This window comes from Syngnathus scovelli, chromosome 9 (genome assembly GCF_024217435.2).
Source record: "Syngnathus scovelli strain Florida chromosome 9, RoL_Ssco_1.2, whole genome shotgun sequence".
In the NCBI taxonomy this organism is placed as follows: Eukaryota; Metazoa; Chordata; class Actinopteri; order Syngnathiformes; family Syngnathidae; genus Syngnathus; species Syngnathus scovelli.
The window spans coordinates 2,739,903-2,765,500 of record NC_090855.1 but is presented as its reverse complement, the minus strand read 5'-3'; the positions used below and the strand labels follow the sequence as shown (position 1 = coordinate 2,765,500).

Sequence of the window (25,598 nt, the reverse complement as noted above, 5' to 3'; positions counted from 1 at the left end):
AATGTGAATTGTGTCAGTCCTTTCTGCTCACTTAATTTACTAACAACACAAAAAAGAATTGAAAAAAAATTGCCAAAATATCCCCATGTATGTATGCAACAAAAACATTTGTACAACTTTCTTCAACTTATTTGTTTTGGAATGTTTGACAGTTTTTCACAAATAGCAACGTCTTCAGTGACTGCACAGACAAACCTGTAAAACCTGTCAATGTGGAGGATGGCAAAAAGTGTGATGAGTCGTTGGGGCGTTTGTTCATTTATAAAAGGCATTCACTTCATTCTCAAACTTGCTTCGTTGGAAAACAAGACAAGAACATTTGGTACGTACTGATGGAACTTGTGATATGTTATCTGCATGATCAGATCTGTTGATATAAAAACTTCGTGTGCACTTATGCATATTTAAGATGATTTTCTAGCCCATTCTGCAACTTTAGATGATCCTAACTCCAGTTTTTTTTTAATTTTTCTCTCCTGAACCAGATTGTTTACCCACCCGAAGCAGCCATGCGTGACATACAAAATTGCATTGATAAATTTGTGGATCTCTTTGAGGAGTACTCCAGTGAGCAAACTGACTGTTTGAGCAGAGAACAGTTCAAAGCACTGGTAACCAGTGAAATCAACTCTCCTGATTATGAAGTAAGTGAGAAAATAGTAATCTTATCCACATTACAGAATTGAATTTTCTTTTTGTTTTCTTTATATAAAGTGGCCTGTTTTGTGTTTTCATAGGGGAAACTCGAGCTAAGCGATATTGATGACGTCTTTGTAGAGCTGGATAAGAACGAAGATGACCAGCTCGACTTCCAAGAGTTCATCAGTTGCATGGGCAAAATGATTAAAGCTCAGCGCAAAAAGGCTGGCAGAGGTCACAGGGGAGGCAGATGGGGCGGAAAGAAAGGAAAAGGGAGAAGGGGCAGTGGCGGGGGCAGTGGCAGTGGCAGTGATGACGAATGCGGCGGCGGTGGCGGCGGTGGCCGCAAGGGTGGCGGCGGCGGCGGCGGCCGTGGCGGCGGCGGCGGCGGCCGTGGCGGCGGCGGCGGCGGCCGTGGCGGTCGATGAGCACTGTCAGCACAAGTCAATAAAGCACAATGAAGCTTAATGGTGGCTGTGCGTCTCTTTTTTTTTAATAAATCCGCCTCAGAGGTCTTCAGTTTTGATTTCAAAACTTGGTTTTGACGCCCCCTTGTGGAGTTTGCGTGCAATGCATGTCACATCGCCTCATGTCATTTTCGTATGTAGTGCCGCCCCTGTCGTATGACGTCATGTCATGTCAGGTGATTTTCATGTCAGCTCAGGTCGTGTTTACGTTCCGTTGTGTTATTCCAGTCTTGACATGAAAATACTTTATTTCAGTGAAATGGTACATAAATAGAATGTCATTTTATTATGTAACTCCAAACCCTTAAATGAAATCAGTACATAATCAACTGTTATTGTCAGTGGCGTGTTGTTGGGTGTGTCTTCAAAAACCTGTTTGATCAATTCAACTGCCAACACCAAATTGTTTTAAAGAACTGGTTGTAATTTGAAACAAAGAAGGTGTGTCAGGGCAAGATGACCCCTTCATAAAGAGAGAAAAAAAATAGAAGCATGTTTTCCAGTAAGAACAAGTAAATAAAAATGTCATCGACAGTTGTTGAATGTCAAAACATCTTCAGAGATATTGGGACAAGACTTGATGTTTGCAATGGGGTATTAACAAAATGGCTGCCCCCTTGAGATGGATAAATACACATACAGTAATCTGCTTAATTCTTGATGCACCAACTCAATATCAATCTGAATTGCATATTTAGATTTAGCGGGAATAAATAGACCCTAAAATTGGACTTGAGTTCAACTTTAAACCTGCATTTTAATGCACCACTGTACTGTAGATGCTTTTTTAATTCAGGCTTCTGATCACAAATAACAAAAAATGACAGCACATCTCACATAACTCAAAAAAGTGAAAGCAAAAGGGTGTGTCGCCGAGTGTTGTATAAAAGCTCTGTAGCCATTTTCTGTTGACATTTCTTCTCGCCGACGCCATTTGAACATCGTTAGCTGATCATACAGGTTTGGTGAGTGGTGCTTTCTTTTTAAATAGCATCAAATATATATATTTTTTCCTTCCAGAGCCAGCATGAGCGCCCGGGCAAAGTTGGCAGGAAGCACACAGCCAAGGGTGATAGAGGCAATGTGCATTCTCCAGGATACATTTATAGAGTATGCAGAGCTATCAGAAGACAAAAACACTATGACCAAAGCAGATTTCTCGTTGATGCTTCGTAAAGAGTGCTGCATGCAGGTGAGTGAGAGATAGAAGAAGATTCAATTCCTTCACATTCCAAAGTTGCGTATAATTTAAATTGCTGCTTTTGTACAGGTTGACACCAATCTGACTGAGTTCTTCGACAGCCTGGATTCCAATGGTGATGGCGTTATGGACTTCAATGAGTTTTGTGTTCTAATGGCAACATTTCTTACATTGTTGTCACCTTCATAAAAGTATATTTGATATGTTGTTGCTTGCTTTAACAAGCACACAGGATTCTAAATCTTCTCATAAAATGTCATGAATTCTAATTGACTTATTTACTCAGTTTTAGCCATTTGGTTGACTGTCTTGCGTGGGGAAAAATGTGGTTATACTATTTATACTGCGTGGTGATAAACGTGCACTGCTGCCGTCTAGTGTTGAGATTTTGAATAATGAAACGTGTCAAAATGCGAGTGAATTTCCTCGTGTTTGTTTCTCATTATATTTAAAGAGGAACGTTTGTCACTTGGTATTAAAGTAACCTTGCTCTTACTTGAGTACAGATTTTGGGGAAACTATACCCACATTACGTCATGGCTCCTGAGAGTAGGTTCAACTCTTCTGACTAGATTTCACGTACATCGAGTCAATTTTAGTAAATTAAGATTGTCTTCATTGCAGTATTTTTACGTCTTGTGATTTTTATGTTTGGGGCGTAGTCGTAAAATATTTTTTTATGTGTTTTTGTTCAAAAAAGGGTAGAGAACACGCTTAATTCGGCTAAAATAACAAGGACCATTGATGCGGCTCGCGTGAACGCGCTGAGGCGCGGTCACGTTAATCATCGGCGTCTTTCGGCATTTTCCGCTCTCACGGACTGTTTAATGGTTTAGCTAGCGCAGCTGATTAGCTTGCTCTTATTCAGCTAATATCCGTCTTTTATTCGCCGTTTTCCCAACTGGGGCGGATGGCACAAATGCTATAACAAATGTCGGATGTCGAGGGGCACGTATTTTGTCCACCGCTGCCTCAGCATTCAGCGTGTAACGGTACCCGGAGCGGCGACATCACGCCGGACGCCGCCGGCGGGGATTTCGGCGGCTTCCAGAGCCGCAGTACCGCCGTGACGTCGGGCCCACGGCTCATCCGAATAGTCAAGTCAGATTCGGGCTATGGTTTTAATGTCCGGGGCCAAGTTAGTGAAGGAGGGCAACTCCGGAGTATTAACGGAGAACTGTATGCCCCGCTACAGCACGTCAGCGCCGTCCTGCCGGGAGGTGCCGCCGACCGAGCCGGTATTTCGAAAGGAGACCGGATTCTAGAAGTGTAAGTGGATTTTCGTGCTCCTATTGTTTGTGTACAAAGTCAATGCCACAGACAGCGAGTGGCAGTGTTGAAGCTGGACTGGGCTGGTGAATGGCTTGTTTGTGCCGGGGGTCATTATACATTCCTGTCACACAAGTTCCATCTCACCCCTATTCCCCATTCATACTTGCTTTTTATTGTACCCATCACCACCAAAGCCACTTGAGCCTCATCAGCATCATTTAATTGTGACTTGCTAATAAGTGGAGATTGGGAGCTGATGTTAGGCTCTGTTGCTATGGTGAGGAGTGTGCAGCATCCACTTGAGCATCATCTGTGTGTGCGTGAAAGGTATGCAGAATGGCAGGAACGCTCATCCCTGATTGGCTTCGCTCTGGAAAAGTTGCCAAATCATTGGCTGGCTTCGGCATGCCGCTTTGTCGCTGGATGGCCTGCAGTAACCTGGCAGTTTGGTGACCCCGTTATTTTATGGGCAGGTTTCGTCATTGCCCCTATGAGTGGTTTTAATTTCGTTTATGTGGATGAAGTTGTGCACCTTTTTCTTCTATTCTATGTCTACTGTTTGTACACTATGTTTTACCCAATGCCCGAGTTCTTTCAACATCTAAGGTCTTTAAAATTTTCCGTCATTGTTTTTTGGGAGAAATGTATATCAAAAGTAATAGTGGTATCGGTACTTAGTATCGGTGACTACTCAAATGTGATCGGTAACATCCCTACCAAAATATGCCTTTTTGCGCCTCCAGTTTTGCAGAGAGAGTGAAATCCCCTCAATGACAAAAAAAAATCTCGTAACAGGTGATCCGAGGCAATTGAAAACATAAATCATTCCCTGGAAACGCGAGAAAACGACGGACTTGATGACACTCTGGAAAGTGCTGAAGTTGCAGGACCAAAAGTCACTGCATGAGCTGCTTATGGAGTCATAAAACCGGCGAATTGAAATGGTGCCAAGTTGGTGCTTTGCACTTACTCACCACTTTTTTTGTCACTACTGCCTCTTAATTCTACGTCCTGGCTTCATTTGTCGTATCCATGCCGCATTACATAACTGACACTAGATCAGCTGTCAGTCACAAGTTCCTCTGAAAGCATTTCCTGTTGGTCCGTGTTCTAGCTGACTATTGCAAATGGATGTGCCTTCTGCTATCCAGCATCTTGCTTCACTGCTGTTCAGCAACATAAAATACCATCAAGCCCCTTTGGGAATTGTTTTAATTAGCTTAAAACATATGTTTGGCTGCTGCTTTAGCATAAACATATGCTCCACTCAGTTATGGTTGCTGTTTTTGTTTCCTACCTTCAACCATGTTTTTGTGGCACTAAGATGTCACATTATTTAGTCATGAAATTAAATTCGATTTTTTTTTCACTACATTATCTTTGACTTTCAATGTACTTTAAAAAGTTAAACATGCCTGGTGAGTGACGTGGGAGCCAGCTCATTTTAGCACCTGGCTAACTGTTAGCAGCTAACTAGCAGTGGCAGGCTAAATGAAATGATCTAACATCAATATTTAGCAAAAATTATGTTAATAATATGAAGGCTAATTAGCTGACATTCTTTAAGTATTGTCTTTCTTCCTTTGATTAGTAACCGAGTGAATGTCGAAGGCGCCACGCACAAGCAGGTGGTGGACCTCATCCGGGCCGGAGAGCGGGAGCTGCTATTGACCGTGCTCTCAGTCCCGCCTCAGGAAGCCGACTGTTTGGATGTCGGCGACGATGGCTCGGCCCTGTCCTGTTACGATTACTCCGACAAGCAGGCCGTCCCCATCTCCGTGCCCAGCTACAAACACACTGAACTCAACCAGGAAAAGTTTGTGGTGAGTACACAAGTAGAAGATCACGAGTACTCCAAGGTTTGTTCCACGAGTGTCTGACCTGCTCTCTTCCTCCCAGGTTTATAATGTCTACATGGCGGGAAGGCAGCTGTGCTCAAAACGCTACCGAGAATTTGTGATTCTTCACCAAAACCTGAAAAGAGAGTTCGCTAACTTCACGTTCCCCAAGCTACCCGGGAAGTGGCCTTTTACTCTGTCCGAACAGCAGCTGGATTCGCGACGCAGAGGCCTGGAAGAATATCTGGAGAGAGGTATGGAGGGAGAAAGTTGAGAGCATCAATAATAAGTTATGATAATATTTACTCATCCATCCTTCCACTTCTTGTTCCTTCTGTTTGTAGTGTGCTCGGTGAGGGTCATTGGCGAAAGCGACATCATGCAGGAGTTCCTGTCGGAGTCAGATGAAGTAAGAATTGACTGAAAAATGTGTGTGTGTGTTTTGTGGCACTCCAGCACGTCTTTTCTTCTCATAATTTAGAATTACAACGGCATGTGGGATGTGGATCTGAGAATAGCCGTTCCTGATAAGACCATAGTCACTGTGCGGGTTCGCAAAAATTCTACCACTGACCAAGTGTACCAGGTACCAAAAAAAAATCATCACAAAAAATAATCATGAAAGTCTGATTAGAACGTTCCCTTGACCCCGATTTTTGTCTTTCAGGCGTTGGTCATGAAACTTGGGATGGACAGCATAACGGCTAGCTACTTTGCACTGTTTGAGGTCATCAACCACAACTTCGGTGAGTAACTGAGCACACCCTTTTATTACATACATGAATTTACCGTCAATATGACCCAAAAAAAATATGCATGACATATTTTGATTTTCTTTCGAGGCATATTTGTCCACCTTATTTTCCATTTGTTGGCTTGCTTTAGATGCTCTCCTTTTTTTTTTTGTTCAGTGCGTAAACTTGCCCCCAACGAGTTCCCTCACAAGCTGTACGTGCAAAACTACACCTCGGCCATTCCCGGAACCTGCCTGACCATGCGCAAGTGGCTCTTCACGACCGAAGAGGAGACCTTGCTCAATGACAACCAACTTGCCGTCTGCTACTTCTTCCACCAAGTGTGTGTTGTGTTGTGTGTGCTGCAACGGTGCGACGTTTATTTCCTTCCCCCTCTTTAATTTGATTTGTCTTTTTTACAGGCCTTGGAGGATGTAAAGAAAGGTTTCATCAAAGTAGAGCAGAAGTCTTATCAGCTCCAGAAGGTTGCCGAGCAGAAAAATATGCCCATGGTTAGTCTCTCATATACAGTTTTACGGTAGCTTTCCAATTCAGGTTTTGTTCGAATTTATAGAAGTAGATAAGTGTTCTATATTCCTGTTGTGACCATTAAATCATTATAACAACACTTGGCATATCATTAAAAAAAAAAAAAAAAAAAGCCATTTATTATTTAGCATGTCATTAAAAAAAAGATAAATAAATATATATAAATATATATAAATAGAAATAAATAGAAACAACTAGAAATAAATAAATTAAATAAATTAAAATAAATAGAAATAAATAAATAATTGTGGCAGCGGTGTATAAAACAAAATCATACAAAATAAAACTAACCTGCGCTGTCCCTCTCATTTCTCTCCCCCCCCCCCTCACAGTATTTGAGTTTGTTGCGGGGCTGCGAGGGCTACAATGAAATCTTGTTCCCTCATTGTGCGTGCGACTCCAGACGCAAAGGTCACGTCATCGCCGCCATCAGCATTCAGCACTTCAAGCTGCACGCCTGCACAGAGGACGGGACGATGGAGGCAAGGGCAACTGCTTTTTTTTTTTTTTGCGTGCCACTCCGCCTTACATGCCTCTCAGGAAAAGAAAAAGAAAATCCAAGTGATATCCGATGCCTACTTTGAAATATTGTGTCTTCTAATACTTTGTCCTAATGGACTCCGATTTGTTTTCAGAACCAGACGATTGCCTTCGAGTGGAGCGAGATGCAGAGGTGGGACACCGACGAAGAAGGCATGGCTTTTTGCTTCGAGTACTCGCGAGGGGAGAAGAAACCACGTTGGGTCAAGATATTCACGCCTTACGTGAGAAGACAAAGCTCTTCTTTTTTTTTTTTTTTAGTGGATCATTTTGTGGATTCAGTTTGTTTGTCCTTTCAGTTTAACTACATGCATGAATGCTTCGAGAGAGTTTTCTGCGAGCTAAAATGGACAAAGGAGGTAAAGGCGGTTTTTAGCTACCTTCCAGTAGAGTCGACAAAAAAAAAAAATCTGCTTCTTTCAATATTCTCAGGTGGAGGAGGAGGCGACGGACAACGACAACAAGAACGTCTCCCACGATGGTATGTGTGGCAAGGTAAAGCTAAACCTGCCTCGGTCTCAATTAGCAAACCCGACCGAGTCTTTTTCTGATCTAGTCCCGTCTTGACTTTGCAGAATATTTTCCAGCTGCTGAGACACCGCAGCGATGGAGACACCCAGCAAGAGAAATCATCACCTCTTGACTACGCGGCAGAATCCTCGGCTCTGCTTAGCCCCGCCCTCTTCTGAACGCTTACGGACATTTCCATTTCCATCCAACAGACGAGCGATTCCCATACGTGCGAACCAGCAAACATCTGCAAAACATCTCGTGAATCCTTAAATCATGCACTGAGAGCATCGAGATCAAGTCGACTCAAGTCGGGACGAAGCGGGGTAAGTTCACTTTAATAGACTGAGATGTGTTTTGCAACTTTTAAAAGGGAAACTGGAAAGTAGTTTTGTTTTAATGGATTGCAAAATATGGCAATAAGCAGCCTTTGACTTGTACTCAAAGCGAGAGATTGCCACAACTGTGTGTTCTTACACACGTAACGACGTCCATCTAAATATTTCAAGTCGGTGTCATTCAAAAAGTCTAGCTCAGCGGAATCTTTATTTATCATTTTGTAATGTGGCAATTGAACGAAGAGAAGACTCCAGAAAGTTTTTTCTATATTTGACGTGTACAGTGGTGGCCTATGGATTTCTCTTTTGTCTTATATTTAGTTGGCAAGTAAACCTCAACTTTAACCTTTTTTTTTTTTAAGAAATTGTTTACTACGTGCCAAACTGCAGCTGCTTTTGAAGCGTGTCGGATTGAATTTGCTGCCACTGCCGAGCGCTTGTGTCACACTTGCAAAAAAGGAAAAATGGAGTCAGGTCACCACTGTCCAAATAGCAATTCCAAACATTGTCCAAATAGCAATGTTTCAAAACGTGACAACACCATAAATCGTTTCAAAACATCTTGGACTGACCTAAAATCTGTAGACACCTTTGAGACCTAAAAAAAATTGTCAAAGCGCCTTTTGATTAAATGGCCGCATTCAGTCATGGCAGTCTTATCAGAAAATACTCCAAATATGTCTGATTGTGAGGACCCAGCCCATTGGGAAAAAAAATAAATTATATAAAAAAAAAAAAAAAAAACTTTTGCCTCACCCCCCGTGGGTGGTCTCTTTTTCCCTTCAAGCTCGGGTCCTCTACCAGAGGCCTGGGAGCTTGAGGGTTCTACGCAGTATCTTTGCTGTTCCTAGTACTGCACTTTTCTGGACTGAGATGTCAGATGTTTTTCCTGGGATCTGTTTCAGCCACTCCTCCAGTTTGGGGGTTACTGCCCCTAGTGCTCCAATGACCACAGGTACCACTGAAGTCTTAACTTTCCAGGTCTTCTCCAGCTCTTCTCTGAGCCCTTGATATTTCTCAAGTTTCTCATGTTCCTTTTTCCTAATGTTACCATCATTTGGGATGGCTATGTCAACCACAACGGCTTTCCTCTGCTCTTTGTCCACCACCACAATGTCCGGTTGGTTCGCCATTACCATTCTATATCATATTCATATATATATATATATATATATATATATATATATATATATATATATATATATATATATATATATATATATATATATATAATATTTTTTTTTTTTATAAACGGGGCGTTTCACTTTCACACTGTGAGTCGTGATGCAAAGCTTTTTTGAAAATTGTGACTGCCTCATGAGCCACTTTGTATGAGTCATCATCTAAACGTCATAAATTTATAGTGTATTATATAAACAAGCCCGAAGACTTAAGTCTTTATTAGTCTGAGAAAAAGCGACTCAGAACTGTGTGCGTGACCCAGACCGAACAGCAGGGGGCCCCCTCCCCCCCACAGATAGTGATTACTTTGCCCACACGATTTCTAATAGGCCTTAATTCAAACATACGACAATTTATAGCTGCAGATGTTTCAGACGGAATATATTTACAACAGCACGAAAGAAATTTATGCGAAATGTAAAAATATTTTCAATAAGGGCTGAACAAACAGTCGCTGCAGTTTAATGTGATGAACCGTCTAATTTGATATCCTGTTATCGTTTCCGGATAATTTAATGGGAACGGCATGGAAATGAGAGATGGTGAGGGAGGATTATCATTACAGTTTATCAAACAAAATATGCAACATTAATGTGGATATAAAGAGATATTTATTGTTTGTTTTTCCCCAAATTATTGGGAAAGTTATTGTGGTAATCAGAACAAAAACGTGTTGTGGATGATGATGTCATCAAAATGTCGTCATGCACTTAGACAGCACTCGTGGGATCTAACAGGAAATTTGGGGCCACCATAGTATTGATTACGAAACAATATGTTTTTTTATTTTGTATCTCGATGGAGTCTTCGGTCCAACCCGCACTTGAATATCGGCTAACTTTAAGAATGTGACATTTTTCATTAAAGCCATGCCTGGAGAGTTAATTAAGATTTTATAATGCTACCTGTTTGAACAAATGAATTCTCTATGCATTATTCCCCATGGGGGGGAAAAGTGCTTTTAAAATGACTCGCTATTGTCTCAGATTGTGCTTAATATTTAAAGGAGAAGTCAACCCAGTATTTTCTTTACAATAATAAGCTTTGAGTTTGCCGGAGCCATTTTTGTTTATTAAGCGTCTGATGTTCTCGATTTATCTCCGTTTCTCACGCTCAGTCCAGCTTGAGACTAATTTGTCGCTTTGATTATTTATTTACGGATTGTATCAATTTCTGCATCTCTGATAATAGCCCCCCCACCCTCTGTCGATAAAGCTAACTGACGACCCGCGGATTGTTGTCTTATTGTGATAAACTAAAGTATTCTTTTAAATAAATCATTTTATTGACACACGGTTTACACTCTTTCTCTTTTGGAAAAATTGTGTTCTTCTACTTGTCACTCTCATCCCGCTCTTTTCTCATTGCACTCCTCCTCTTTAACTTCCCTTAATGAGATGTGGGAGACAAATATCCAAAAGTGGACAAAGGGCCGTTCCGTATCGACCCGTGTCAACTCACCCGTTGCTGTGTAATTAATAACTGCTGATGCACAACGTGAGTTTAGAAAGATGAGGATCAAAACTCCGATGATGTCACCTGGATAAATCTAATAATGCATTTTTAATAGTTGAACCCGAGACTCACTTAGGACACGACCTCTCTCCATTGCGAGATGACAATGAACAAAATTAAAAATAAAGAAATAAGTGAAAATAAAAAAAATATAAAGAAATGTCAAATTAATTTTAAATAATGTATAGAAATAAAACCAACATTAGAATATATATTACAAAATAAAAGTAAAAATAATACAAAAATAAAACATTTAAATTTTAAAATAGCAAAATAAATGTGGGGATAGATTAAAAATATAAATGATATATATTTCAAATATAATAAAAAAAATCACTTTAATTTATTTTGGTTTTTAAATATATATAATTCAATTATTCGTTTTTTCACTTTTTTTTGTTTTCAATAGTTCTATTTTCACCCAAAAATAATATCATCTAAAGAGAACAAATTAAAAAAAAAACAAGAGTCATTTTATGTCAAACCATTTTATTAAGACTAATAAACAAATGTACAAAAAGTAAGAAAGAGAATATAAAATATCTAATAAATTCCAAGTCTATCAATTCCTTCTTCCGTATTAAACAGCGGCGGAGAATTAAAAAGAGTTTTACTTCAGGTAGACCATTTGCACAATGGCACTCAGGACACTGTTTCGTGAAGTGACAAAGGTTCCATCATAGTCCATGGTGTTGTAGTTTACAGAGCTCTCAACAAACTTTTGGAACAAGCTTTTAGTTATGTCGCAAGCGGCGGCAGCGCAGAAGCAGCAGAGATGACCTTGTGCCACGTATTGACGCAAGACTGGAATCGGACCCAGAGCGTTGACCAGCATCATGCCGATGGCCTTGCTGGCATTGGCAGATCTTTGCAGCAAAGTCCCGCTGATGGTTTTCTCTTTGGCGGGTGGCTCCAGCGCCTCCAGAAGCTTGTCCAGAGCCGTTTCTATGATACGCCGCACCAGGGACCGAGTAGCACTGTGGAACAGTGGGCAAAGATCTAGTCTTTCTGCCATGGTCATCTGGGTCTTGTTTAGTAACATCAACAGCTTGTTGCAAAGTTGGCTGAGGAAATCCTCGGTGTCTCGTTCGGCTTGAGGCAGCAGTAGTATCCAGAACTTTCGGAGGCCTTCAAGCGTGACCTTGGGAAGACAAAAAAAAGTTAGTTAAGCCACTGGTTCATTTAGGGTGGAAAATAATTGACTTACCTTCCGACTGAGCAATCGGGATAGGCGCGCCTCTTCTGTTAGTTCCATGTGGACTTCAGTCTGAAGCTTGTTCAAGTGTAGGATCCGTGTCATTGTCCAGGCCTGGAAACGGCATTTTTTAATCCATAAATTATTTTTTTTCAGGAGTTCTAACGCAAAAAGTGACTTGACATAACTTGATAAAATATTAACAGCATCTGCATTTTTTACTTTCTTTCAACTTTTCAGTACTTACCGCTTGAATCATTTGAAGCATGCTGGGATCCACGCTCTTTTCCATCTCCTTGTACCTATCAAATTTACACAAATAGTTAATTCATTTTGAGTGAATTAATGAAGATATTTTTTAATATTGTATATATTCCACCCACTCTTGCTGGAATTGTCTTTTCTTCAGCAACCACGCCTTCATGTCTTTCGGCAACAGGCACGGTGGGACTCGGTTTTCCATGGCCAGGAGCACAAATTGCCTCATGAACATTTTCTGTATATTCAAAGAGACAATATTATTGATAGATTGAAGTATTAAGATATTATTTCCAAATCTTTTACCTCTGCAGTGGCCATTCGTTGCTCCTTGGCTGATAAAGAAGTCGTTTTGAGGAGTTCTTCAAGCAGGTTGAAGGAATCCTCGGTGAAGTAGGATCTTTGGACACACAAAAAAAAAAAAAATAGAAAGGGGAAATACTTTAAAAAGCCTCTCTTGAGATGCAAACTGACAATATTAGGAAAAATAGTGCAATTATATTAATTTCCACAAAATCATTAGGAAAAAAAAGAGTGCAATTACATTAATTTCCACAAAATCATTTTGAGCATCCTCTGCATATTTAATGTAATTTAATTTTATACCATATACAACAAATTTCTGACTTTTTTATAGCGTTTTAATATTTATAGCGTCAAAATAAATAAATGTTTCGGAAATATTTATACATACTTGATGGACGTTATATTCCCCATTCTTGAAAACGTGAGAGCTCCGTGCGGTTCTGCTGATCTGATGCTTTTTGTTGATTTGATCAAGTTTGCAAGTTGCCACATATTTATAAGTGCAAAAAGCTCTTTCATCCTCTTACATCTCCATTTATCTCTTTTATCGCGCATTGACGTCAATGAGACGCAACTTTGCAACGGACCAATCAAAGTTAACCTTGCATCAATAGTGAAACCGTTTCTTTAAATCAACCGTTTCTTTAAATCAACGTTTACTAAGACATAATTCACGTTAGGATGACATAAAAGTATTCAAAACAGTGCCTTCTTGTGCTAAAGTCGCAAAAAGGAAAATGTTGCACCTACCATTTGTTTTACCGTTTCCATGCTAGCACTAGCATGCTGTGTTGCAAGTTAGCTTTAGCGGTAACAGTTGAGTTCCGTACGTAGATTTCAAAATTAAAGCTTAGATGCTTAAAAAAAAAAAAAATAGGAGGTCAAGTTAAAACTTTACATTGTACTCTGGGAACTTAAAATATCCACAATAATGTATTTATTTTTCTCAAAATGATGATTTATTTGATGTTTATGGTCAAATAAATAAAATGTAGTTAACTTTAGCCCAAAGTCACCAAACTAAATAACACTAGATTAATTTTGTTGCAGTTCCTAAAATACAAGCTTTTGATTTTAAAAAAAATAGTCACATTTAACTAAAACAATTATGAATATTTAATACTATCAGTTGAGTTTAATAGATTTGAGGCAATTATTTTCGGTGTGTGCCGGCGTTGTCACAGTAGAGCACATGGCTGACATCTTCTAAATTTATGACCCCGCGTTTCATTGCAGCTCGCCAGCGCAGTCGCTTGATGCAACTAATATATACTCAGCGGCCACTTTATTAGGTATACCTGCATGAGCAAATCTTGCCCGGACAAGAGTAAAAAAATACTCCGAAGGTGTTTGTTGTTTACATGGCAAGGTTAGGGTCACTTCCTTCAAGCTGCCTCCCTCTTTAATGGCCAATCATTTAAAAAAAATGTAAAAGCCTGTTTGCTTCCTCAGCATGTTCACTCTCTCTCGGGCATATTCTTTTTTTTTTTTTTGCATCCTCTGCATAGCTCTCCTCTGTCTTCAATCATCCCCTCTGTCTCATTTTCTACCTTATCGCTAATCACTTCCTCCACCATCATCACTCTTGGGCTAGTTATCCTTCACATCAGCCCCTTCTGCGTCCTCTTAAAAGTTCCTGTTTGTCCAAAGGTGTATCAATCTTTCTATTAAGTCTTTATTTTATAAAAAAAAATGGCTCAAATATTGTAATGCTGTATGTAAATCATCCCATCCATCTGGCATAAATCCATATGAAGCATAATTGCTTTGAAGAACCACCAATCTATTGAACATCTAAACAATTAGTTTTAATAACCAATGACATGGAAATGTTCATGCACGCAATTTCTACATTGCTCATTTTGCATGCAGTTGTCATATTTTCACGATTTCTTTATGTTGCTTGCTCAAACAGCAAAATTGCAAAAAATCCTGGTTGCTTCTTAGAGGAAGTCTTTGGCTAGAGATTCTCCGAAATTAGGTGCGGCCATGAGAATGGCGATGGTGCAGATGATGTTGAAGACGCTGAATCCGACCAGACACAATCGGTCGATGACTGCTGCGGCGAACTGCCACTGCTCGGCCAAACTGAGCTGGCGGTCTTGCTCGCGAACCCGTTCTACCAAGAACTGCACTTCGGTGAGAAGAGCTTGGAGTTGGTTGTCCACTGCTCTGCTTCCATTTAGGCCGCTGTGGGCGTTTGAGGCGGTTGCCCTCCCTGAGCCCATCCCAGTTTCTAATCCACCTGGCCCGGGAGACGTAGTGGTTGATTCTGGGTTTAGCGACAATGGCGTTTCCTGCGATTTCCCAGATGAAAGGTGATGACTCGGCATATCTGCCCCTCCATCCAGTGCCTCTCCATCTTCACCTACAGGTCCGTAGGAGTTTCTCATTTGACTGTGACTTTGGGCTTCTGCTGTGGGTGAAAAGCCCTGGAAGCCTACGTAAGGCAGATGACCGTTTGGTTGAGGATGTAGATTAGGGCTAGGTTCTCTGTGGATGGCATGTGGGACAATGATGGCTCTGGAGATGCATCCGTGTGGTGGTGAGTGGTGAAGCTGAGCCAGGCTGGCTCTCAAGGAGGCCAAGCTCTGAGGGAGAATGGAGGTCAGCTGGGTGGCAGGTGAAGACAGGGTCTTGCTTTGAGTGTCTGCCTGGCTGTGGGGAAGATCTTGTTCCATTCCCTCGCCTGGTCGTTTCATCCGGAGAAACCAAGGAACCCACTGCAGCAGAACCAAGTTCACCTGAGAAAAAACAACAGAAGACAACTTGGTTTCAATGTTCTACCTAAGCTTGAAAACAAACGGTCAAACTCACCCAATGTGGAATTTGGCCATTGTTGGGGTTGTGGTGATGGAACTGAAGAACAATGACCGTAGCCACTACGGACATGCCAACGATCACCATGGTGCTGGCAAAATACTGCCCTGAGATAGACAACGGTCCACGTCAAATCCATCGTGACCATTGTCAAACTAAGAACTGAAGAAACTGACCTATGAGCGGTATGGAATCCGAAGTGGCGGGCATGATCTCAGCAACCATCAACATGAAGACTGTCAGAGAAAGTAGAACAGTAATGCCTGGAAGAATGAGATAAAAATAATCATCAAGTTGGATTTGACAACTTTTATCATGCCTCGAGCTCATTTCGGCAAATGTCAAAGAATGAACTCGACTTTGCATGTGACTTGAGATTCTTGCGACACTAAGTGTGAAATAAGCTGACTTGTTTAAAGGCTTTATGTTATGGAAACTTTTTATCGCTTGTGTACGGGAGTGCCAGCTCAGCCATTAAATCTGAAATGAAACCATCAAATACATTTTGTATGGCTATAAATTTAGGTCCTTGGGGTATTACGATGAAGGCGTGTCAAACGTCGCATCTTTAAAACAGAAAGACTCACTGAAGATGTAGATGCTATGTTAGCTTCTTATGCTAGCTGGTGACTACTTAGTAGCTATATGCTTACTATCTGTGATTAAAGGTTAGAGTATTTTATTTTACGTTATATATATATGTAAAATTGTGTTTTGAAATCGATTTTCTGCCAGTGTCTTGCGGTTAAACCCAAAAAGGAGCTCTCACTGAAAACTGCTACGTTAGCTTATCATGCTAGCTGGCGTGTCGCTTGTGAGCAAAGCCATGTTTGCGAGTCAACCATATCAACATTCCAACTCTCTTGTGATTGGACTTTGAAGCACCATTGTAATTTACTTAGTATTCCGTGTTTTGATTTTTAATTTAGCTGACTTTTTGACAAAATTTTTCCTCTCATCTTCGTTCTTGTCTGTTCTTTTCATCCCTCTCTGTCCTATCGCAATTCTCCCTGAAGCGTCTCCAAAGCGTGAAAAAAAATTCAATTTCTCACACTCATGTCTGTTTACTGTCTCCTCACCCAAACTGATCTTCTCGCCGGAGTTGGCCGGGAGCAGAAAGACCAATAGCGTCATGGACGAGAGGAGCACGCAGGGAATGAGAAGGTTCAGAGCGTAGTAGAGGGTCCGTCGGCGTAAGGTGACCACAAAGGTCACGTCCGGGTAAGGCTCTGCGCAACATTCGTAGAAAACTTCGTGGCGACCGCCTGGCACCTCTGAGGGGAAAAAAAATAATGCTTGGTTTGATGGTCCATGAATGACCTTGCCCAAGAAGAAAAAGTAGACACTTAGAAAATCTTCCTACAAGTTTTTTTTGTTGTATTTCTCTTATGGGTTTCTTTTTCTGTCTCTTAAAGGGGTAAAAGATTTCTCTTGACACCTCACTGTGCTTTCTGTTTTATGTTGAAATTCAAGATAAAGCTGCCGCCATAGGAACTAAAGCAAAACCAGACTTGCTGTGTAGGATGTTAAATTATGAACTGCAGTAGAGCTCATAAAAATATTTTAGAATATAAATGAGTGGGAACTTGTCTGTGAAAAAAAAATAAAATCCCATCAGAGAGCAACCTTCTTGGTAGAAATATACTATATATAGAATCATGGAAAAAAAATGGAGGACGCAGTGGGATACCTCGTCTACAAACGTGCACTTCTAGTTATGCATTCGATTTAAATAATGAGGAACATTCCGGTAATATTTAAATCTGGTCAATGCATGTAGGTTTCTGCTGTCAACTAACACCCATTCAAAATGAAATGACCATATTTCATTTTCAACCTCACCCAGTAAGTCCCACTCTCCATTGGGCATGTATCCCGACACGTCTGCCTCCTTCATCTGGATGTCCAGCAACCAGCCGTCAAACGTCCAGGAGCCAAATTTCAGCTCGCATCGCTGAATATCAAAGGGGAACCAGCGTACGTCCACGTTACACGTGCTGATAAAAATTCCTTGGAAAGAAAAAAAGTGTAGAAAAAACAGGATCATTTTTAGAGAGGGACAAAATAATATAATATAATATAATATAATATAATATAATATAATATAATATAATATAATATAAAATAATATATAATATAATTAATATAATATAATAGTATAATATAATTATTTTTTATTTATGTTTATAATAAATAATACTGAACAAATAGCAACTCACCTGGAGGCAGATACTCACAGAAGCCACTGGAGTTTATAATATAATATATATAATATAATATAATATAGTATAATATAATAGTATAATATAATTATTTTTTATTTATGTGTATAATAAATAATACTGAACTCACCTGGAGGCAGATACTCACAGAAGCCACTGGAGTTTACCAACACGTTGGTCTTAAAGGTGCTGTCAAATTTGTCGTGAGCACTGCCGAAATATCGTTATTCTGACGTATTCATCCCGTATGTGTGTGTGCGCGTGTGTGTGTGTGTGTGTGACTTACCTATTATAAAGCAATATGTCAGGTGTCCATATTTGATCTGCAGTGAAGCGAAGGTTTTTAACTCCAGGGTATTCTGACTGATTCCACTGCAAGTAATGATCATACCACTGCTGAGGGACACAAATATACTTTTCATTGATCGTTTAACGGACGCTCAGATTAGCATAACAGGCATAAATTATACATGTGCGGGTATCTGTATTCAATTTATGTTCCACCTATTCTTGCCATCTGTGTTGCTGCGTGGGCTTGGCTATTTATATACAGCTATAATCACAAATGATTAATTAATAACTCACCATCTGCAGCCAGATATTTGTGGTGAGGATCTGGTTCTTTTCATCCTTGGAAAATGCAAACATAAAAAAAAAAACTTTAATCTGTGAAGTGATTATTTTCCGGACATTTTTTTTTATTAAAGAATTGTTCAACCTGAGCCTACTGGGTGCCATTGTACAGTTGCCGGTTATTGATAACTTTAATTACAGTAGCTTGTGTAAACAAGGCTATTTGGAGTTAAACTCACAAGTAAGAGTATTGTGTAAAATTGTATTTCTATGTTTTGTTACCGTTAGGTAGCACTTGATGAGAAAATGCCATCACAAGAACATTTGAAAAAAATCTGACAGAGGTAAAACCAAAAACTACAAACATGGCGCAGTTGCCAAAAAAAGAAGAATTGGAAGCAAATAAGGAGAGGGTCTAAATTTTAATTTTTTAATTTTTATTATTTTTTTGCCATCATTTGTGTTGTGCCTGTTGTGTCACTTTGCCTACCACATCCATGACTTGCATGAGAGTGATGGAGAAGTGGACGGTGAGGCCGTGGGAGTCGTTGGCCACGGGCCTCTCCATGGGGTTATAATCCCTCAGCAGCTCCCTGAGCAAAAAGCGTTGATGGGGACCCTGACTTGTCTCTTGGTGGGTCGATAGAAGGGGGACAAGTGGAGATGGAGAATTTGGAAAGTATTGATTATGTGGGGGGGGGGGGGGAATGGAAGAAAAGAGCCATGAAGAAGAGAACGCTGTGTCAGAAGAAAGCAAAAGAGTAATAGAAGCTCGCTACTTCTAATCAATTAAAGCCCCTGATTGATCACCGGCCGACACGCCGTCTCTTCCTGCTGTTGTAAAGATGTCCGCTTGGTTTCAGGCGCAGAAAGTCAAGCTGTTAAACGGGGAGATAACCAGCGGGACGCGTAGCATTCACTGGAATATGAGCTTTCACTCCACGGCCCATAACTCCACATGAGGGGGCTTCGATTCGGTGATGTGGACAAAAGCGTCAAGCTAGTCTTTGTGATGGCTGCACCAGTCCTTTCATCAAATGGGTCAGGTAGTTTGTCGATGAGGTTTAAAATAAAAAAATAATTTAAAAATATTTGATAAATTATTATTATTTATTATTATTATTTATCATCATTATTATTATTATATAAAATAAAAATTAAATATTGTCCATGTCGGCACACCTGTTTTCTGAGGGAATTTTTAAAAAAAATTGAAAAAAACAAAAAATGTTTGTGTGAAAACTCGTATCCCAAAAAAGTAATCACTGCCATATAAACTAGCATGATATAAATCCCCTACATTTTATTGCAGCCATAAAAGTTTATGCTCAGTGCAAACAGGACCAAAATAAAATCACCCACTACTTATATGTAGCTTGTTTTAATCATCCGATTTCAGTCAGAAAAGCTAAATGAATGTAACAAATAATACAGGAATCTTGATTACGTCAAAGTTAGGTTGACAGGATTTAAGAACGGATTGGTCTGAACCATCCAGCCTCTGTGAGTGAATTGCTTCCTTTTCATTATCAATCGTCTCCGAACCTTTAATACCAAGCATATTCATTTTCAACCTACTGACCAGGGGCGTAGTCAACTTTTTTTTGGTGGGGTGGCCAGGGTGGTATAATGACTCGGGCATGTATGCGTCAATCTTTATCATACCATCCACAGCCAGGGTTTTGTCGAATAAAATATTACCCAAGTAGCTCTAGCCACCCCTGGCCACCCTGTAGCTCCGCCCCTGTTCCTCACAAAGTAGGCACAACAACTCTCATCTCCACAGAACTTGATTTTTATTTTATTTTAAAATGATCCATCTAAAGTAAATACATTATTTTTATTTATTTAATCACAAAAAAATGCATCTGAGCATTGGGTGTGTAAACTTTTTATACCCCTGATTTTCTATTTAAAAAAAAAAAATCACTTATACAGAATTTAATTGCCATACCAATAAACTGTTGATTTTTAGGGTGTGTATGGTGCAGGATTTTTTCTTTATCCAAAGGGTCAAGCCGTTTTAGGTAACCCACTTAATGACCCGTAATTAATATCTGTTTATCGTGATCTCATGATTGCGTCAATCCTCTCATGCATTGGAAACCTCACACATGACGCTTGTCATTACAAAGCAGCTTCTTCAGTGGCGTAAACGTGCAAGGTCACACACACACACACATACACACACACACACACACGCACGCAAACGTAAACAAAACCACACTTGTTAGAACCGAGAAGTCACTCACCGGGCAGCCGGGTGGCAAGTGTCAAAAGCCAAAGTGCCGCAGCCTGCAACATGCTGCGTGCATTCCCCCTTCGTGTATGCGCGGAGAAAGAGTCTTGGAAGATGATGGATAGATCCAGATGTGAGGAGAGGTTGAGTGTGAAATGAACAGCGGCGGAGCGAGGGAAGAAGCAGGAGATTGGGGGAGGGAGGGGGAGAGAGATGGAGTGAAACAAACACTAGGGGGATGGATGACGGGGGGTTGGGGGGGGCTGTTTGGCTTTTACGTGCACCTTAACACATGCAGCACTCTTTTTTTTTGGCACTTTGTTAAGTGATGGAAGGTAATCATTTGCAAAATTCATCAATAGACCCGCTCCGTCCCCTATTTAAAGGTATTGAACGTAAAGTGAAGAAACAAAAAGTACAATACGTACTTGGAATCAACCGCTAGCGTTCATCTGTAGAGAAATGCTGACACCTAGTGGACGTTACCGCAAATGACACAGAAAATATTTAACACTCGTCTTATTTCTTTATTTATTTATAGTTTGTTGAACAGGTCAATCGAACAAAAGAATACCTGATGACAATCTGGAGTAAAAATATCGTCAACCTCATCAGGAAGTGAAAGGTGCAAGTGAAAGTATTTTCAGAGGAGTTGCATCATTCGTCCAAAAGTAAGGAAATATTTTCTCGTTATCATTATACGAGGTGTTACGGCGCCTGAAACACTTCAACGTCGTGTAGTTATCACCGTTGACGAATGTAACCCTTCCGTTATTGGTGTTTGCTTGAACTCGGATCCTCTGCAACGCCTGAGGTGCAATTTCGTCTCTCCTGTTTGTGATTGTTCTCTCCTCAACATTTACCATTGGCAAACCCCTTGCTTCCATGGGTTCTGGCAGAAAAGGACCCCCCCACTCATCCACCGATGTCCAGTCTGTGATGCTTTCCACCTCATGGCCCCCGAATAGCAGCAGCCTTGTCGTGCGATAGACGTCTTGTATAAACATTTTGTATATTTCATGACGACGTGTGCAAATACATGCTTTCACGGTCTTTGGCAGCCAGGGATCCCCCAACAGAATCCCCACTGTCCAGTTTTTGTTGTCTCCCACCTCAATATCCCATTCGTGGTTTCCCAAAGCCAAAGCAGAACCGAGCACACCCTTCCACTTGAACTGTTCAGGATTCTTTGGGCGCTGCTGGTCTATTCCAAATCTCACAGTGGTCAGGTCTTCAGACAGACTGAGGTCTGGATGGGCTGTGTTGGGGTCCAGAATGATGGGACTGTAGGGGACCATTTCCTTCATTTTTTCCCACACGCTGTACTTTAGGTTGCCCACGTGTTTGGCTTCTTCCAGGAGAAATCCCCTTGGGAGCTGTTCGGGCTTGTCGGGCAGCTTCAGCATTCCGGTCATCAAAGCCCGGAAGTTCTTTATGAGAGAAAGGTCGTCAGACATCAGCTGCTCCTCTGCGGTTCTGATCATGTCTGAGAGAGTGGCCATGTCTGCGCTGAGAGCGTTAATTTTCGTCTTCATCATCTGAGTCTTGTTCTTCTCTTCCTCCTTCACAGCAGACAACCTGGCCTCCTCCTCAACCTGCAGGAAGTGCCGAAGCTCCTCGAAATCCTTCTTAATCTTGTTTTCCACCTTCTCCCTCTGGACCTTGATGTACGCGGAATGTTCATTGTAGTTGTCCTTTATCTCATTAGAATCTTTCAGTCTTTTCTTTACTTCCTGCAGGACTTTTTGGAGTTTCTTTTTCTTATCTTTTGCAACTTCATCAATGGGGCGGAACTGGTGGTTTCTGTGGATTTCTGAATCTCTGCAGATGAAGCACACAAGCTCCTGGTCGTGCAAACAGAAGAGTTTGAGTTTCTCCTTGTGCGAGCGGCAGAGGTCCTCCGACTTCGTTGAGATTTGTGAAAAGGCCTTGCACATGTCATCTGACTTTGTTGAAACCTTCTCGCACATGTTCCTCAGAGCCAAGTTCGAAGGGAGCTCCATCAATCTGCACTCCGTCCTACAGACTGGGCACGGCCGACTGTCTTTGTCCTCCCACCATTTCTCCACACATGTACGACAGCTGCTATGACTACACGGCAGTAAGACGGGATCCTTAAAGATGTCCAAACAAAACGGACATTGGAGATCCTCCTCAACTTGGCGAGCCATCATTCAACAAGCCTTCAACGAGCACTACCAGCTCCCCAAGAACAGGTTCTCCTTTTATTTTGCCCTGACCGCAGAAAAAACACACGCCTACCTGAAACCCATCAAACTAGCTTCCCCACATTACAAAACTTGCAAAACGAAAGCAATAAAGTGGAAAGTACACACCCTTAAAATTCCTTGATGAAAGATTAGGTACACCACGTTCAAGTTAGGTCAACATCCTGGGTTGTTCTGCACAAAACAACGTTGTTTTTTGACAAACCTAACACATCTGGTTATTTTTGTTTGTAAAACAACCTAATGTTGTGGCAGACAGCCAACTTTCTGGGTCGGTCTAAAAATAAAAAGGCCTCACGCAGGTTTTATTTTAACCATGTAAACTTTTTTAACCTTTACACCTCGGAGGCGCTGACGCTGAACGATGTCTGACATCTCCTGGTTAAAATTGGTATTACATCTTTCAACTGTCCTCGCAACAATACGCGTTTTAATTTTCAGAAAATAATCAGGGACCGCCTCAAGTTCGGCCCGCTGGCCACCAGTTGCATATTGATAAACCATCCAGAATAATGATAAACCCATATTTACATTTATATTCAATATTTGTCTAACACTGATACACACAAAAATATGTTAGATAATATTACTTAGTTACATTTGACCACTTGCGAAAAGACATTTAATTTAAATGGTCTTTTCTTGCGAATAATACAAATATTTAAAGTTGAGAATCGCACTTTCGTGACGCAATAATTGAACGTAAAGTGAAGGAACAAAACCACAATAGGTGACAAAATGAGTGGCGCTCTTCAGCGCAGTACAATACGTACTTGGAATCAACTGCTAGCGTTTATCTGTAAAGTTCACAGTAGAGAAATGCTGACACCTAGTGGACGTTACCGCAAATGACAAAAAAATACTCGTCTTTGAGTCACGTTAAATTGAAACAGACACACACACACGAATAATACAACTTTTCTCTCAAATGTATTTATTTATTTATAGTTTATTGAACAGGTCAGTCGAACAAAAGAATGCTCGATGACAATCTGGAGTAAAAATATCGTCAACCTCATCAGGAAGTCATAACACTTGGTGCAGGTAAAAGTAATTTCAGAGGAGTCGCATCATTCGTCCAAAAGTAAGGAAACATTTTCTCGTTATCATTATACGAGGTATCATTGGGCCTGAAACAGTAAAAATTTATGTTGTTATCACCGTTGAAAAATCTAACCGATCCGTCATTGGTGTTCACTTGAACTCGGATCCTCTGCATTTTCTCTAGACAGAATCTTCGGAGTGAAAACGGCTGACCCATAGCTTGGTCTCTCCTGTTTGTGATTGTTCTCTCCTTAACCTTCACCATTGGCAAACTCCTTGCTTCCATGGGTTCTGGCAGAAAAGGACTCTCCCACTCATCCACCGATGTCCAGTCTGTAATGTATTCCAGCTCATGGCCCCCTGATTGCAGCCCCGTCGTGCGAGAGACGTCTTGTATAAATATTTTGTATTTTTCATGACGACGTGTGCAAATACATGCTTTCACGGTCTTTGTCAGCCAAGGATCCCCCAACAGCATCCCCACTGTCCAGTTTGTGTTGTCTCCCACCTCAACATCCCACACGTGTTTTCCCAAAGCCAAAGCAGAACCGAGCACACCCTTCCACTTGAACTGCTGAGGATTCTTTGGGTGCCGCTGGTCTTTTCCAAATCTCACAGTGGTCAGGTCTTCAGACAGACTGAGGTCTGGATGGGCTGTGTTGGGGTCCAGAATGATGGGACTGTAGGGGACCATTTCCTTCATTTTTTCCCACACGCTGTACTTTAGGTTGCCCACATGTTTGGCTTCTTCCAGGAGAAATCCCCTTGGGAGCTGTTTGGGCTTGTCGGGCAGCTTCTGCATTCCAGTCATCAAAGTCTGAACGTTCTTCATGAGAGAAAGGTCGTCAGACATCAGCTGCTCCTCTGCGGTTCTGATCATGTCTGAGAGAGTGGCCATGTCTGTGCTGAGAGCCTTAATTTTCATCTTCATCATCTGAGTCTTGTTCTTCTCTTCCTCTTTCACAGCAGACAACCTGGCCTCCTCCTCAACCTGCAGGAAGTGCCGAAGCTCCTCGAAATCCTTCTTAATCTTGCTTTCCACCTTTGGACCTTGATGTACACGGAATGTTTATTGTAAATGTACCTTATCTTATTAGAATCTTTCAGTCTTTTCTTTACATCCTGCAGGACTTCTTGGAGTTTCTTTTTCTTATCTTTTGCAACTTCATCAATCGGGCGGAACTGGTGGTTGGTGTGGATTTCTGCATCTCTGCAGATGAGGCACACAAGCTCCTGGTCGTCCAAACAGAAGAGTTTGAGTTTCTCCTTGTGCAACCTGCAGATGTCATCTGACTTTGTTGAAACCTTCTCGCACATGTTCCTCAGAGCCAAGTTCAAAGGGAGCTCCATCGATCTGCACTGCGTCCTACAGACTGGGCACGGCCGACTGTCCTTGTTCTCCCACCATTTCTCCACACATATACGACAGATGCTGTGACTACACGGTAGGATGACGGGATCCTTAAAGATGTCCAAACAAGACAGACATTGGAGATCCTCCTCAACTTGGCGAGCCATCATTCAACAAGCCTTCAACGAGCACTACCAGCTCCCCAAGAACAGGTTCTCCTTTTATTTTGCCCTGACCGCAGAAAAAACACACGCCTACCTGAAACCCATCAAACTAGCTTCCCCACATTACAAAACTTGCAAAACGAAAGCAATAAAGTGGAAAGTACACACCCTTAAACTTCCTTGATGAAAAATTAGGTAAGCCAAATTCAAGTTAGGTCAACATCCTGGGTTGTTCTGCACAAAACAACGTTGTTTTTTGACAAACCTAACACATCTGCTTATTTTTTTTTGTAAAACAACCTAATGTTGTGGCAGACAGCCAACTTTCTGGGTCGGTCTAATACAAAGGCCTCACGCAGGTTCTCCTTTTATTTCAACCATGTAAACCTTTTTAACCTTTACACCTCGGAGGC

The 25,598-nt window shown here is 41.1% G+C and overlaps 3 protein-coding genes and 1 pseudogene across 8 annotated transcripts; 1 reads left to right on the top strand and 3 right to left on the bottom strand.

Annotated features, from left to right (window-relative positions):
- Positions 1-155: 155 nt before the first annotated feature.
- On the top strand, positions 156-8,356 carry snx27b (sorting nexin 27b). 4 transcript variants are annotated; one of them, XM_049730934.2, is made up of 16 exons: positions 156-322; positions 486-644; positions 738-1,051; positions 3,382-3,576; positions 5,171-5,402; positions 5,479-5,671; positions 5,762-5,826; positions 5,899-6,003; positions 6,085-6,163; positions 6,329-6,492; positions 6,574-6,663; positions 7,033-7,182; positions 7,336-7,464; positions 7,540-7,599; positions 7,673-7,735; positions 7,816-8,356. In XM_049730934.2, exons 2-16 carry the CDS (start codon positions 510-512, stop codon positions 7,927-7,929), a joined length of 2,088 nt encoding a protein of 695 aa, XP_049586891.1. In that variant the 5' UTR covers positions 156-322; positions 486-509; the 3' UTR covers positions 7,930-8,356. The 4 variants fall into 4 exon arrangements, with proteins under 4 accessions (XP_049586891.1, XP_049586889.1, XP_049586890.1 ...); XM_049730932.1 differs by lacking the exons at positions 156-322; positions 486-644; positions 738-1,051 and adding exons at positions 1,902-2,066; positions 2,127-2,298 and having other exon boundaries at positions 2,377-3,576; XM_049730933.1 differs by lacking the exons at positions 156-322; positions 486-644; positions 738-1,051 and adding exons at positions 1,922-2,071; positions 2,127-2,298 and having other exon boundaries at positions 2,377-3,576; positions 7,673-7,721.
- A 2,901-nt stretch (positions 8,357-11,257) lies between these two features.
- On the bottom strand, positions 11,258-13,366 carry LOC125975414 (uncharacterized). 2 transcript variants are annotated; one of them, XM_049730994.1, is made up of 6 exons: positions 13,295-13,366; positions 12,545-12,638; positions 12,364-12,476; positions 12,228-12,282; positions 11,993-12,094; positions 11,258-11,926 (listed from the first exon to the last, which is right to left on the bottom strand). In XM_049730994.1, the coding sequence occupies exons 2-6, from the start codon at positions 12,557-12,559 to the stop codon at positions 11,396-11,398; spliced, it is 816 nt and encodes a 271-aa protein (XP_049586951.1). In that variant the 5' UTR covers positions 12,560-12,638; positions 13,295-13,366; the 3' UTR covers positions 11,258-11,395. The 2 variants fall into 2 exon arrangements, with proteins under 2 accessions (XP_049586951.1, XP_049586950.1); XM_049730993.2 differs by lacking the exon at positions 13,295-13,366 and adding an exon at positions 12,933-13,268.
- A 964-nt stretch (positions 13,367-14,330) lies between these two features.
- On the bottom strand, positions 14,331-20,758 carry LOC125975382 (neuronal acetylcholine receptor subunit alpha-7-like). Of its 2 annotated transcripts, none has more exons than XM_049730929.2 (10): positions 20,412-20,758; positions 18,650-18,789; positions 18,172-18,216; positions 17,873-17,982; positions 17,717-17,796; positions 17,207-17,374; positions 16,444-16,638; positions 15,541-15,627; positions 15,362-15,471; positions 14,331-15,288 (listed from the first exon to the last, which is right to left on the bottom strand). In XM_049730929.2, exons 1-10 carry the CDS (start codon positions 20,461-20,463, stop codon positions 14,488-14,490), a joined length of 1,788 nt encoding a protein of 595 aa, XP_049586886.1. In that variant the 5' UTR covers positions 20,464-20,758; the 3' UTR covers positions 14,331-14,487. The 2 variants fall into 2 exon arrangements, with proteins under 2 accessions (XP_049586886.1, XP_049586887.1); XM_049730930.2 differs by having other exon boundaries at positions 17,873-17,979.
- A 157-nt stretch (positions 20,759-20,915) lies between these two features.
- LOC125975390 (uncharacterized) lies at positions 20,916-25,225 on the bottom strand (annotated as a pseudogene).
- Between the last annotated feature and the right edge of the window lie 373 nt (positions 25,226-25,598).

What these genes read in the sequence shown, in the direction of transcription:
- LOC125975414 (XM_049730993.2), bottom strand. Translation starts at nt 13,099, where the DNA reads ATGCGCGATAAAAGAGATAAATGGAGATGTAAGAGGATGAAAGAGCTT. An exon ending in AACGAATGGCCACTGCAGAG is followed by an intron (nt 12,477 to 12,544) that starts GTAAAAGATTTG and finishes TTGAATATACAG; the next exon opens with AAAATGTTCATGAGGCAATT. An exon ending in AAAAGACAATTCCAGCAAGA is followed by an intron (nt 12,283 to 12,363) that starts GTGGGTGGAATA and finishes TAAATTTGATAG; the next exon opens with GTACAAGGAGATGGAAAAGA.
- LOC125975382 (XM_049730929.2), bottom strand. Translation starts at nt 20,463, where the DNA reads ATGTTGCAGGCTGCGGCACTTTGGCTTTTGACACTTGCCACCCGGCTG. An exon ending in CTGTGAGTATCTGCCTCCAG is followed by an intron (nt 17,375 to 17,716) that starts GTGAGTTCAGTA and finishes TTTCTTTCCAAG; the next exon opens with GAATTTTTATCAGCACGTGT. An exon ending in ATGGCCAAATTCCACATTGG is followed by an intron (nt 15,289 to 15,361) that starts GTGAGTTTGACC and finishes GTTTTTTCTCAG; the next exon opens with GTGAACTTGGTTCTGCTGCA.
- snx27b (XM_049730934.2), top strand. Translation starts at nt 510, where the DNA reads ATGCGTGACATACAAAATTGCATTGATAAATTTGTGGATCTCTTTGAG. An exon ending in TCTGCTACTTCTTCCACCAA is followed by an intron (nt 6,493 to 6,573) that starts GTGTGTGTTGTG and finishes TCTTTTTTACAG; the next exon opens with GCCTTGGAGGATGTAAAGAA. An exon ending in AGCTAAAATGGACAAAGGAG is followed by an intron (nt 7,600 to 7,672) that starts GTAAAGGCGGTT and finishes CAATATTCTCAG; the next exon opens with GTGGAGGAGGAGGCGACGGA.